This window comes from Patella vulgata, chromosome 5 (genome assembly GCF_932274485.2).
Source record: "Patella vulgata chromosome 5, xgPatVulg1.2, whole genome shotgun sequence".
Classification (NCBI taxonomy): Eukaryota; Metazoa; Mollusca; class Gastropoda; family Patellidae; genus Patella; species Patella vulgata.
This window is the reverse complement of record NC_065883.2, coordinates 30,423,945-30,438,641: the sequence shown is the minus strand read 5'-3', so window position 1 is coordinate 30,438,641 and position 14,697 is coordinate 30,423,945. Positions and strand designations below refer to the sequence as shown.

Below are 14,697 nucleotides of genomic sequence, written 5' to 3'. Positions count from 1 at the left end.
ACGGGCCTGCTACTACATTGTGTACTCCGGTTAAAAGAAGTCATTATAATCTTACTTAACTTTAAGGTACATGTATATTCCATAGGTCACTTAAAGTTAAGTGGCTTTTTCTCACTTAAACTGGCTTTTTAATACCACTAAAAGACTATAAACACTTATAAGTTAAGGCAGCTTTTATAAAGAGTTGGTCATTCTTGATAAAATAATTCATTAATAGATAATAAAAAAAGAAAATGTTGAAAATTTCTGTCAAATTACTTTGTTCCGAACGGATTTGTCACTATTGGAAGCTTGTACTAGAAATAGGCATAAATTGTGTCTGCACCATCTATGAGAATTGGCGATCGTTTGATTGACAGACGATAACTACACCCACATATTTTCGATTATTAAGTAACATGCTCAATGGCTATGGTAGCCTCGCTTGGCAGGCCTTTCATCACCAGCTTCCGGTAGTGACATCAGCGACTAACAGTAAACGTTAGCTTGGTGTCATTTATTGATTTAATTTTAAATGAACAACTGTTTAATCCAAACTGTATCCATGCCATCCGTGGGTCTAAAGAGTTGATTTTGAGCTTGTCATGTAAATAAAGGTCTAATTAATAATTTCTATAACATCTGAAGCCTAAATAAAGACTTGCAATAGGCAGATTTAGCTCTTGCATAATGTATGTTTAAGTGAAATCTGGTAGTTAAGTGACTAACTTAGACTTAAGATATCTTTTGGATACGGACCCAGGGGTTAGGACACAAACCCAATATTTATATCGTTAACGGGGTCCCGTGGACCTGCAAGGGTTGGTGAGCGGGTGTTTACCCAGAAATTATGAGCGGAGCTCCTAGACTGATGATCAAGGAGATATGTTTGACATTGGTTGAGCAATATGGTTATGAAGTAATGGAGACCAGAATCTATCCGTAGTTTTGTAAATCGCATTGAAACCACGTGATTTTTTCCACTAAAATATAAACCCACACCCACATACCCTTTCAATTAGACCCTACATTATTCTTACTACAGGTAGCTGTAAACCGCTAGTTCAGATATTTAAGGCCAAATTACAAACATCTCAACTGAAACCGTATCAATAATTGTGTAATTTGCTAAATATAGAATATAAGACAAAAACTAATTAATTTATTGAAGTAAAACAATCATTGAAAATCAAAATTACGCCGTTACCCTTCACTTTAAATGTCATCAAAGTTACGGGAGATCAATCCCTGGAAATCCCGGTAAGTGAGCCAGCCCCTTACTGAGTCACTGTTGCACACTGATGCCACTTGCATGGATAACAGCAATACTAGTTGTACACGTACAATTCCCCCCCCCCCCCCCACACACACACACCGAACTAAAATGTATGGCATATGCTCATCTTCATTATACAGGTTCGAGCAGAACAGTAAGACATTAAACTCCATTTGATTTCTTTTCTCTTCATTACAATGTTGTCACTCCCATTGCAATATTATTTAGTTTTGGCCATTCTATTTTAGTGAGAAAACTAAATATCTGTAGATGCTATGTTTCAGTTTTAATACTTGTTAGAACTTTAGCCTCAACTCCTATCTGAGCAAAGGTTGAACTTATAAAGTCCCTTATCCGTAGTTAAATCCTATTCAGTTTATCGAATAAATTCTTTGAACAAAAAATACTGTTATTGATATTTTCCATGACGGGAGATAACTCCTTTTACCGTAAATGGATTTCCAAAATTCCGTATGTTCCCTTGTCCATTATGTTTTCTGTATTTTGCTTTAAATCAAAATTTAACTTAACCAATAGAATATTCTTTGCATAGGTTGAAGGCATCGTGTGTTTGGACCAATATTTAAGTTTATGTCAACTTCACAATTGTTGGTATACTATAAATATAGCATTTACTTGACAATTATCACAATTTTCATCTGGCCCGAAATCGAGTTATTGGAAACATTTTGCTTCGAACTCTCTGGATTTGTGTACCTGGACCTTGTAGGGAGTAGGGAGGACCTTGTAGCGGAACTTCATGCTAGACATTTTGGCTGCAGGCCCAGGTGGCGTGTCTCTGATATTTAGAATGATTTATGTGCTATGTCATTTTCTGTACACAGAGCAGTCATACAACCCTTACTAAAAATATGGATAGGAAAACGAGTTTGATTGAAACAATAACCAGGCACGGTAAACAACAACATTTTATTCGATCTGTTAGAAAACACGACTGTCACGTAACAGTAGTCAGCCACGGCGCTGCTGCCCGTACAAAATGAGCACTGTAATGCTAGATATATGTTGTAAAGCAGAGTGACGGGCGTTTCTGCCACAAAATATTTAAGGACTCAGGGGTTAAACAGGTGCTGTAAATTGGGGATAACTAGGGTTTAAACCTTTGTCGCCGAAATGAACATTCGAGGCTTAAATACATTCTTTCTCTCCTTTTTGGGTGTCCTCACAGACTCTTGGCTTATTAGGTATTCCACGACATCCGTTCCAATATTACAAATAATGAAATAAATTTGTCTATAAGGAGGTAAACGGCAACCCCTTTTAATGACCTCCATCATATACACGTAGCATACCATAAGATGCGCATATTCTGGAAAGTGGGCCTTTATGTCTCCTTGCTGTGGGTCATAAATTTACCGAACGGTAAAAACGGGTTGCCGTTTACTTCCTTATATAGGCTGATTTATTTCGTTATTATTACCCCTTCTACGTCGCGATTACTCTTTTCAGAACATCTGTTATTACTTTGTCATTGCCAGTTATGTTTTTCCTGTGAAATCCATGTATAGACTCATGTTAAATTAATTCGTAATTTTTTTATTTATGTAGATTGACTTTGATCAGGATCGATGGTACTTCCATTGGTGCAATTACCATGTAAATACAATTACCATCAATCAAGTTAACGAGATATTATTCAATTTGTAGATAAAAGTTATTTTTTATTTTCTGCTTTAAATAAAATAATTGTAAAACATTCGTTACTAACAACAAATAACATATTCATCACTCATTAAAATCAAATACAATATGTACAACAAATTGTTATTTAATAATAAGTATTCTCAAATAATATCGTACACAGTACACACAAATTAATAATAAATCTAAAAAATACATCTATGCCGGTGTTTGTGTAAAACATTTTCTCCATTGTGGACTATTGAAATTCCACGGTTATGGCCAGGGATTTGATCACCCAAAAAGAAATGAAATGGGGTTTAAAGGACAATATTGGTGCCAGTCATTATCACATATGTGATAGAGCTGGTTAAACACATTCCAAATTATTAGTGAACAGAAATTCGCCCGTATATCCGTTATCACTCGTCACATCAGTCAGTTATATAGAGAGATGACTTGTGTTTTCCTTTGGCGTTCGTCACTTCCGATTCAGGAAACATGTATTACTCAGCTATCGTAGCAATGATCTCTGTGTTAAAATTATATTTGGAATGTGTTTAACTAGCTCTATCACATATGTGAAAATGACTGGCGCCAATATTGTCCTTTAACACCCTATACTGTTCTGCTCCGCCTGGTCTAATGAAGACGGGCATACGGCATACAGTGTGCTATGAGGGATATTTTACCAAGGGACCTTTTACGTGCAACACGCCAATATGTACACGGGACCTCTGTTTTTCGTCCCATCCGAACGACTATACGTGGTCTCTTGCTAGACCTTCGGCTCTGCATCACTGACAAGGAGGAACCACGCCGGAAAATGCCAATGGACTTTCTCGGCCAAAGCAGGGATCGAACAAGGGACCTCCAGGTTAGCGAGGAAACATCTTACTCGCCGAGCCACAGTGGCCCCTTCATCTAAAGGCGTTTTACACAAATCGCCAATGAGAGTATAATAAGGTGACAGCAATGACTTCCAAAATAAAGTGATAGGAGCAGTGGTCTTCTGGTCACAGCAAGCAGGGGAGGGGCAAGATTTTGTAACTGCCGCAACCCCAGCCAGCACGTACGTAACTGGATTGTTAATTATTAAATGAACACAGAAACACAACAAAATAAACAGGCCTAAAGATAATTAATATCTGAACAAATGTTATTTTTAAGTAATGGGCCTATATTAAATTCAACATGAACTGAACTTTTGATTGAACTTTTATTACTTAATTCTCCTTTTAAAAAAATATAATCAAAATAATGGAGACCTGTTGCCATACTGATACTAATTTTGTGATTATGATGATGATTGAAACCAGAGAAAATACATGAATATCACGTATTTCACTTATTATTTCATTTAAACTGTGGATATGATAAACTTGGGATTTTCCTGGCAAGCAATCCCAGGGGTAAACATGTAACTCTCTGGAGTTAAGCCAGCGGTAAACGTCAAGGCTCAATAAATTGGATATTCATCTGAAGTGTTTGTCCAAAACTCAAAACTTGACGCAGAAAAATATTGCTATACCTTATTAATATTTTTAATTTTATTTTTAACCCAAGCTCCAAAACGATATAGATGATTATGTGTATATACGAATATAAAATGGGTTAGTATGCTGCCTTGATAAATTAATATAAATGCAAAACTTAATCCAAAAAGAATGTAACAGGAGTTGGGTGGAATGAGGCCGATGTGCTTAATTATACGATGAAAAATATTTAATCAAAATATACCCATCAAATAATTTGACTATTTGAGACAACCTGTATTATAGGAACTAATATAGTTTACATATTAATCGATTTATAATAAACACTTATATAGGCCTATCTCAATGAAGGTGTTTAAATATTGAACACTTACACCCCAAATAACAAACTACCGTTAACAACACTGTTAAAGTAGTAGAAAATAATTCATCAAAAGTAGTATGAATGAATAAAATCGTTTTTACTCGACCACCATTTTGTTTTAGCCATTTTGAAGTCTGATCAGATCTAAACACAAGTCCGTCGCCATTTTAGTTCTTATACTATATTGTCTTTAGCAAAGGTCGCAGAGCTAGTCTAGGATAAAAAAAATTGTTCTCGTTCATTCTTACAGACATTAATCATGCACAGTATACATTCGCACATCACACCGTTCTCCGTTATGCACAGTCGTCGCTATAGTAACAAGTCTGTGTTACTATGGTTAACCGTCACTCTATCTTGTTTCTATGGTTATCTGTCGTTACTAATACTAAATCAACGTTTCTGTATTTACCAATGTCCATGGCAACAATACAGTAAACAGTTCCTGGATTTTACAGATATACACGTGGTTGCTATGACTACAGAAAATCACATTAGACTAAAGTTGCATTGAGAAAACGTTTGCGGAATAATGACGATAAATAATGCCCACTATGTTCTCGTTAGTTTCTTAGGTTATTTTTTTTTAGTTTGTTTTATTCAAGGAACCTGCCTTTTTAACTATTAACCATTTTTATCAGACTACCTGGGACACTAATATTGGCACCAAATCCATGTTTCTATTCTAACGTTTTTAATCAGCTTACGACCCGATAATGATACAACTGTATTATGGTGCCTGCAAGTTCAAACAAACGGCGGCTCGTATCGGTTCTTCTTGCGTGTAGTTGTGTTGATATATCAAAGGCCAAAAACACGTTCACAAGTAGAATTAAATCTCCTCACAAAGGATTCTATTATAGAACTTTATGAATCTCCATGTTTTTTCATCTTTGGACATACTGTTTGATGGACACTAATTAAATCTTCTAGGTGTTCCTTTTCGTTTTGAAGTTTGGCAATTTCAGCTGAGATTCGAGATTGTTTATTCTCTAGTCGAGCCACAGCCTGCAAGAAAAAACACACATATATATTGATAAAATGCAAAAAACAACCCCCCAAACAGATACTAAAACTTTAGTTCATTAAAATTGAATAGTAAAAGACAATACAATGGTGGGAGAAGAATCTTTATCCCTTCAAAATACGCTTTTGAAAGCAAAAAAAAAATTAAAACTAATGTTCAAAACGTTCTTGTTGCTAGTTGTCAGAAGTTAAGATAGCATTAAGGATGACTTACCCCTTCTAGATTGTCTGCGCGTTCTCGTTTCTTTCCACGACATTTCTGGGCAGCAACTCGGTTTTTTTCTCGACGAAGTTGTCTTCTTTCTTCTTCTTCGCCAGTCAACTGTAAATGATGAAATACCCAGTGAATTAAAGGTCGTTTTTTCAAGAAAACGAAAACTTGCGTTAGTCTAGTAGATCATACGTTTTGATGAAATGAAGTATAAACGTACCGTTCATTCTTTCGGTTAAAGTCATCATCTTCGCCACTATCAACACTATCATCCATTCATCTATCACAATATATCTATCCTTTACCATTCATATCTTCTGTTTGTTGTCAAAGAAATACAGATTCAATCAACACTTCTCCCACTCCAATCCATCCATCCAAAGATACCCCTCTTTACTCTAATCAGTACATTCATAGCCATACAATCTCAAATTTATCTATGGAATCATAATGCCAAACTCTGTCTTCCGATGTCCTCGTCCCATTCTTTCATTAATTCAGGCATTCATCAAATCGTTCGTATAACCTACTCATTAATACCTTCCAATTTAAATTCACCCCTGGTATCCATAATGATCATAATGTGTCATTCAATGTCCTTATCTCATTCATTCATTCATTTATTTATTCATTTAATACTTAATAAACATTCTTTCCACACTCATTTGCAACACCATTTACCGTACCATCATCTATTCTACAGAATACAAGGCTGTCATTTTCATTCGACTGAATTGAGACACGGTCTAGTGTTACTGGCACGTAGTTACAACATAGCCCTGGCCAGCGCTTGACAAATAGTATCCAATTTTTTTTAAAAAAAAATTACGAAGTCCCACCCTGTCTAAATACCATACACAATCAACTTCCCCACCAGAAGTAGGACACGGTGTATTTCGTTTAAAATGACACACAATAACTATTATTAATTTTTAAAAAAATGATCTTACCATTTCCTCCTTAGCTTCAGCTGCAAAATCTACAACAATATCTTCCTGACCTGAGGCGTGACGTCTGGACCTGATTCTATGTTTTAACTCCCCTTTTACTAAATCTAACATTGGATCTTCGGTCTGACGTTCTTCAAAAGGCAGAACATTGCTTACTTGGGAGTCATTGGTCGACGTATTTGACGAGCTGAGTTCAATAATGTTATCAGTCCACATAGGACCGACGTCCTCTGAGTAAAAGACGTTACTGTTGTCGTCATCATAAGTCAGGAAGTCGATGTTATCAGCTGATGTGGATGGGACTTCGGATTGGCTAATATCTTTCCCGGCCATGATGCTGTGTAGCAAACGCTGGGCAATAGTATCTTTCATATCTACTGTAATTAAAATTAGATAAAATATTAGCGGTTGTGTTCTCATTATACCTCTAAATGAATGTGGGAATAGCCCAAGGCTAATTTTTGTGGGATAAGCTTAAGATATTTCACAATACTTTAAAATTCACCAGATGTTCATTGCACACCTTCCATTGACTATTGACGACAAGATTTGATTATCTGATAATGTGAAATTTTGGGTTGGGAATAAAGTTGTACTCAGTAAAGCTAATGGAATTAAATATTTTGGTCGTAGCTTTAAATTGAGAAGGATAATCTGCGAGATTTTGAATTGCATTTGCCTATATTATAATGATTTTACTGGAAAACTATGACTAACATAAGTCCATTAATGACAAAGACTGGTAATTGTAGTAGTCATGGTAACTAACCAGTCTTAAATGTTGATGAGTCAGCAATTTATCAATGACTGTTATATTGGTTACAGATTATTAAGATAATTTTCCACGTAGCTTTTGGCACTAACTTTTCTGACAACTTCAAGAATATCCATAATACCATTCAATACAGATGGGTAGCTTTAGGAAATCTAGACTGCTCCAAATACAGTCAAGATATCCCCCATTCACAATTCCCAATCTCGGATACCCAACTGTCTGCAAATACCTCCCAAAAGGCTTAATATAGAAATTTCTCGGGACATGTGCTACATTATACATTTTATTGCATCGCCTGTGTTACAAAAACAAATCTATTTTGAATTAAGCAGATGTAATTATAAAACTAATCTATTGTCACTGAATATTTGCCAGATTATAGGTGAATTGTTTTCAATTGAGAATTGACAAATGTTTGTTATACTTTCATATTGCCAAAGATTATCATGAATATTTAACCATTCATTATACAATGTCAAGATATTCCAATTATGTTTGATAATAGGTATCGTCCCCATTCAGCTAAGATTTGATATTAAATTCACCGACTCTAGCCAACTAGCATCTTTGGTGCTCGCTTCACTTCTCGTGGGCATCAAAACTCGACACCCCCCTTCCCCAGCAAATTCATGGATATGCCATGGATTCAATGGCTGTATACGATAAAGGTTTGGTTGAACAATTGCAGTCATTAATTCACATTATATACAAAAGTAGTGACACGTCAGGTCATGGCTATAAGTAAATTCAATATGTTCGTGAGGTATAAATTATACCAAATCAAATAGAGATCTATTGATCAATCTCGGTCATGGTGAACAGCAAATCATGTGGGTTAATATATAACCCTATATAGTTATATGTACAGACATGTATACTGCTCATCAGGCCGTAAATTCCCGAAGGTAATCATAACTTGAGTAAAGTCCGAGACCGGTATGGTGCGGTGGTTGAAAATATTACCGTATGAACAACTTTATCTCTGTTTCTTGGACGGGGTGTAATATTTTTCTTTTTTTTCTTTTTTTTGGGGGGTTTAAAAAGTATTCAGACAAATCATTATTATAACATATGTTGGTCCAAACAAGTATGAAAATGATCAATTCCAACTTTAGTTAAGTACATTTCAAGTTTACATCGGTTTCCATACATTACACACTGTCGCCTTTATTTATTATCAACTTTCATCTATGCGACCACGTAAAGAAGAAACCGAGCCATTCTAAATTACAATAACTAACACAATGACAAGGAAAACGTAAGAGGAATGAGGAAAGTCATGAAGAAAAAGAATATATAACCTATATAATATGATAATATGTAGAGATTGTCTTAAACTGTAATTTAGTATATTGTAATCCTTTCATGAAACCCAATTAAACCTTGGAATTAAAGAGAATTACTCATTGAGAGCTTAAAGAACGTTCCCATCCCTTTAAATACTATTAGACATTTTATAGACCTTTGTAATGTTAACAAGCCAACAGTGAGGCTGATGTCCCCCGCCGAAATCCCGAAATAAACAGATGACACATATTAATTAATTGCACGTTTATCTTTTTCAAAAGTATCGAGCAGTCAAATTGATTATCAGCTATACACTAAGTTTCATCACTCTCTATCAGATAGAATCAAAGTCAAAGAAATTGCTTAGCTCTGCTGAGCTTTACCGGGAAATGTTAATCATTGAACTCAGTCAAGACATTCAACTTAATGGACATCAACATCAAGTTTAAACATTTTACCTCAATTAAAAGCAGAGTTGTTGTGTTCCAAAGTCTTGACCAATCAAATTGCTTATCGCTCCTTAGCCTAAGCAGAACGTTCTCATCAAACTTAGTCATGGTAATGATATAATGAATCTATACTCCGAGTTTCATAGCTATCACTTAATTATAACCAAAGTTATCGTGCCCAAACGTACCAACCAATCAAATAGCTCCATCAAGGCATCGACCCAATAAACACCTACACCAAGTTTGAACATTCTAGCTCAATTAGAAGGAGAGTTATTGTGTCCAAAAGTCTAGACCAATCAAATTGCTTATCGCTCTCAGAAAATGTTAATTATCGAACTTAGTCAAGGTATTGATGTAATGAAACTATACACCAAGTTTGATCACTCTCACTTAATCAGAACTAAAGTTATCGTGTACCAAAGCATCAAAACAATCAAATTGCTTATCTCTGCTTACCCTAAGCAGAAAATGCTCATCTTCAAACTCATTCAAGGCATCGACCTAATAAACACCTACACCAAGTTTGAACATTCTACCTCAATTAGAAGCAGAGTTATTGTGTCCCAAAAAGTGTGACGGACAGACAGACAGGCGGACGAACCCATTTTAATAGTCCCCTGCTTTCTTCGAAAGGCGGGGTCAATAGTATTATGTACTGTAAATCATAGAGATGAAATGAAATGGGGTTTAGCGTCCTACAGTTCTGCTCCGACTAGGATAATGTAGATGGGCATAAGCCATGCAATGGGCTATGAGGTACATTTTGCCGGGACAGCGGCGCTACAGCCTGCACTTATATCGAATTCCAACTGCCAATGGATCTTTTACGTGTACGCCAATGTGTACAAGGAACCTCGGTTTTTCGGGCTATCCGAACGACTAGACAGCTGTCCTTGTCAGGCCCTCCAGCCTGCACCACTGTCAAAGGGAGAACTACGCCGGAAAACCCGATGAACTTTCTCGGTCAACACCGGGAGCGAAGTAAATCATAGAACTCCGGATGCAACAAGGTTGTCTGTTAATCTCATCACAGACATACGCGCCATCCTCCCCCGCCCCATTACCGCAACAAAAATGTGGGGCTCTATTCGTACATGATGAGACCGATTATTTCCGTTTATGATGATAATTACATAATATATACCATCTGGCAGTGTCAGAGGTGAACAATATTATCGCCCACAACCCATATTCTTGTAACCTTGAGGGGAAACTGCTTTAAAATAACCCGGATGTCATTAACCGGGAATAATGTGACATAATGAACTTACAGTACAGTTACACGCTCGATACTTTATAAAAAGATCTATGAATCAGCAGTTTTATAGCTGTTTGAATGAAAGGTATTTAACTACGACACTCCAACATCCTTTATTTGACGTGAACATCCAAACCACACAAAGCCTGTTACAAGTGTAAATATTTCTAACTGCAGTTGATACGCTTCATCTATGTAATTCCTTTCAATAAAAGCAGGTCATTCAACCGCTTGCTTTAGTTATTTTGAAACTAACAAGGTCATTTGTAAATAAATCACCCACCTCCCATAAAAATTAAATCTTCAATAGATGAATTAAAAACGAATAAAACAGTAATTTGCTGTCTCTGTAAGATCTTGCCATTTCAGGATACCGGTGTCACGCAGGAGGCAGGGTATGCTTACTTCTTTCGGAGTATCTGATACTATTTATCATGGGGCTTATCTGTGATTGAGTTTGTCTACGATATCACCCTGGGTGGAAGTAGACGTAAACCTCCAGAAACGAACGAACGAATGCGTTTGAGACGATGCTCTGTGACGTGTTCAAATTGTTGACCGTATAATTTTCATCTTAACGTACAGGTGAATTATGACACTTGGTGTATTAATTTTGTTAATGTCGTTATACGTTTTACAGGTTTCAATAATACAGGAAAATCCTATCTTGCTGTCAAAATAATTAATTGAAATTTCGTATGTTATTGTGACCATAACTGGAACTCTCACACCATGCTACACCCCATAATTATTTGGAATTGCGAATTATTATATCGTCTGACAGAAAAAAGCCACCCTGCTCCTCAACCGCACACCTGTTTTCCACGGCATTCATGCCAATGGCCCACAAGCTCCAAACCAATACTTGTCGATTGAAAAAAACTCTGTTGAATGAGATTAAGGCATTTTTAAATTGTTTTGGGTAATTATTTCGTCGGTGTACATGAACACATAATCAGAATAGTGGTTGTCTAGAAAAAATATTGTCTTTTGAGTATAATTGTCTCCTAGTATCCGCAGCAACATATTAAAAATGACCTAATGACTTGAATGTCGAGTTGAAGGTCGTTTTTTTTATTATCATTTTTTTATTCTAAAAACGTTACTGACCACAGGTCAGAGGTTACATCAATTGCCTGAATCCGCCACAGGCGATTGTATTGTTGGAAAGCACAAGGATTAATTGTGGGTCATTTTTTTAAAAAAATACACACATTACAAACTAGTTTAGGTTTTATAAAGGACAGTTCCCAAATAAACCCAAGTAATAAACTTTAAAAAAACAAAAAAACAACAGATCCTGTTTCAGACCTATACTATAGACACCATTGTGACAACCAAAACGATACCCAGCACCCTCACCCGCAGTCTCTATTCAGTTGGAATAAATATCCGTAGGTCACTATATAGGTCGCCTGCCCAACCTCGTGCTTTTTGTCCGGGACCCCCCCCCCAACACATTGCACTGCTAAAGACCCCTATACGCACAAACGATTTATTGAAATAAATTTTAGACCCGAAATAAACTAGTTAACGTTATGTGGATGTTACCCCCCCCCCCTCCCTTCTCTCTCTCTCTCTCTCTCTCTCTCTCTCTCTCTCTCAGTAATATACAAGAGCTCAAAGCAGCTAAAACGAACGAGGAAGAGTTATGTGACGAATGCCGCTGAACTGACAAAAATATTACCCGACCAGTAAACACAAGTAAACATTAATTTCGTATTAATCTTATTTCGTCGCTTCCTTAAAATAGTACGGCGGCAGCATTATAATTGCTTGACAACAGAATATAAACAATGGGAAACATGGAAATGTGAGACCATATATAAGTGATTGGTATGATATGACTTAATTTTAAAAGTTTGATGAATTATAAAACATAATAGTACAAATTCAAAACGTGGTTTGTACTTTAATATTATACAGGTGAGGTATTGCACTATATCTGTCAGGGATTTCGCAATCGCGCTTGAAACGGCCGTATATTGATTTCATACCGGCAACACCCGTGACATATAAACGCTTAATCCAACTCACCTTTCAGTTAACAGTCCAAAATGTTTGCAGAAATTGAAAGGTAGTTTCATAAACTAAATTTTAGTACATCAATCTTGTATTTTCTTGTTGTATATATGTCGTTATTCCCGTGTTTCTTCTCGAAGGGTCTCGATGTTTGTGTTGTAAATTCGATCACGAGACGGAGCTCTTTATAAATACCGGGAATTACTCATTTATTTATAGTAGACATACCACGTGGTACATGACGTCATGAATTAGGCCACGATGAGGTTATCTTACCGGTTGAATATTGCATGATTATAATATATAGTTTTGTAAAAAAGCAAGTTAAGTTGATGATTCAAAGTTTTGTTATCAGGACAACTGATTGTGAATGCTATTGACCGAATTGCCACCTGATGACCCGAGACGACTTAATCCACGTTCGAAACTACGCTTGAATAAATTAATAAATAAAATTAGAATTAGGAGACGTAAAGAATTTTGTTCCATGAAAAAATTGAAATAAGATTTAACATCTTACTTTCTGTAGCAGACGGGCCAATGATGGCGGGCATAGGCTAAACTGATGTGCTATTGATGGAGGGGGGGGGGGGTGGATGGCCGATCTATGGTTAGCACGTGCGCGCTGTATAAGACCTGTCATTGAGTCAACTGGCGTGGTTTCGAATCCCCGGTTGTACGTGACAAGGAGCAGGGTCGCCTGTCCAACCCCGTGTGTTTTCTCCGGGTCCTCCGGTTTTCTCCCACTGCTAAAGACCCCTACGCGCAAGCGAATTACTGAAATAAAATTAAACCATATGTTAGTCCCGAAACGACCTAGTTTGTGTCGAGTGTACGTTAAACCCCATCTGCAAATGGGTCCTCGGCTGTGTGTCCCATCTGAACAACTAGACACCTTTCCTTAAAAGCCCCCCCCCCCCCCCCCATCCTTCCTGTACACACGATATTCGGGATCCCGATGAATTTCCGCTGTCAACACCAAGTATACTTGTAAAATTGATGCTTAATTTTAGAAATATACAACATAGGTTAGGGTGACTATTTTTTGAGTAATTAGTAATTCGAGGATGCGTTTGTCTTCTGGGTATTGACGATGTAGTATTCGATGATTCTATAATCAGTGAACATAAAGATTAAGTTAGGCTTTAATTCTCGTCTTTGTGAAAAAACATCAAATCACTACAAAAAGTAACTTAACATAAACAAATTCCAAAAGATTACCACTCTAATCTTAAAGCAAATTAAATCTTTAACAGGGTTGAGTGAGTAATGACTAATAAAAAGCACGAGACCCTAATTTCTTTGAACAAATGCATGTCATCCAGGTTGAAAAAGCGGCTTCGATTGAAATATTAAGACAGTCTCATGACATGAATTCATGTTATGAGTGACCTTCTCTAACCTATGATGAGTGCTACTTAGCTATGAGTAGTAAAGTAAATACACATAGATATTCCATATCTATCTAGGTTATAAAGGAATTTACCTAATTTAAACATAATATCCTACTATGTCATTCATTCATCCATTCTCCAAAACCTCCGCCCTTTGACGCCTGGTTAGGTCAGAGGGTTCCTTAAAGTTCGCTACCTAGGTCCTTTCTGTGCTCTAGCAGCGTGTGTGGGGGGGGGGGCGCAGAGAAATAAGCGACCCTACTACTATAGTCACGTACAAGCCTAGGATCGAAACCATAACACCTGTGTCACACAATCTTCCTATTTGGATATGTTAATCAATCTTTTATTTAGCTAAGTCAAGCAATCATTCAGAGACTTGTTTGTTTATATTTATTTTGGTTTCTATGTTGACAGTTTAGTCCACGTGGTCATCTGACTCACCTGTCAATAGATTAGATGAAAGAGAAGTCGGCGATTATTTTCCCCGAAGGTCAATAAAATAACTATTGTAGTCATTACACATTGATAAACCTGTATAGTACAAATTACTCATAGGTGATCCG

The 14,697-nt window shown here is 36.6% G+C and overlaps 1 protein-coding gene across 1 annotated transcript; it reads right to left on the bottom strand.

The window, feature by feature from the left end:
* Positions 1-2,916: 2,916 nt before the first annotated feature.
* Positions 2,917-12,924, bottom strand: LOC126822311 (cyclic AMP-dependent transcription factor ATF-3). The gene is made up of 4 exons (XM_050551117.2): positions 12,753-12,924; positions 6,944-7,320; positions 5,997-6,104; positions 2,917-5,764 (listed from the first exon to the last, which is right to left on the bottom strand). The coding sequence occupies exons 2-4, from the start codon at positions 7,313-7,315 to the stop codon at positions 5,624-5,626; spliced, it is 621 nt and encodes a 206-aa protein (XP_050407074.1). The 5' UTR covers positions 7,316-7,320; positions 12,753-12,924; the 3' UTR covers positions 2,917-5,623.
* Between the last annotated feature and the right edge of the window lie 1,773 nt (positions 12,925-14,697).

Coding starts and splice junctions, on each gene's coding strand:
- LOC126822311 (XM_050551117.2), bottom strand. CDS start 7,315: ATGAAAGATACTATTGCCCAGCGTTTGCTACACAGCATCATGGCCGGG. Junction 6,105..6,943: donor CTGAAGCTAAGGAGGAAATG/GTAAGATCATTT, acceptor CATCATTTACAG/TTGACTGGCGAAGAAGAAGA. Junction 5,765..5,996: donor GCGCAGACAATCTAGAAGGG/GTAAGTCATCCT, acceptor TTTTTCTTGCAG/GCTGTGGCTCGACTAGAGAA.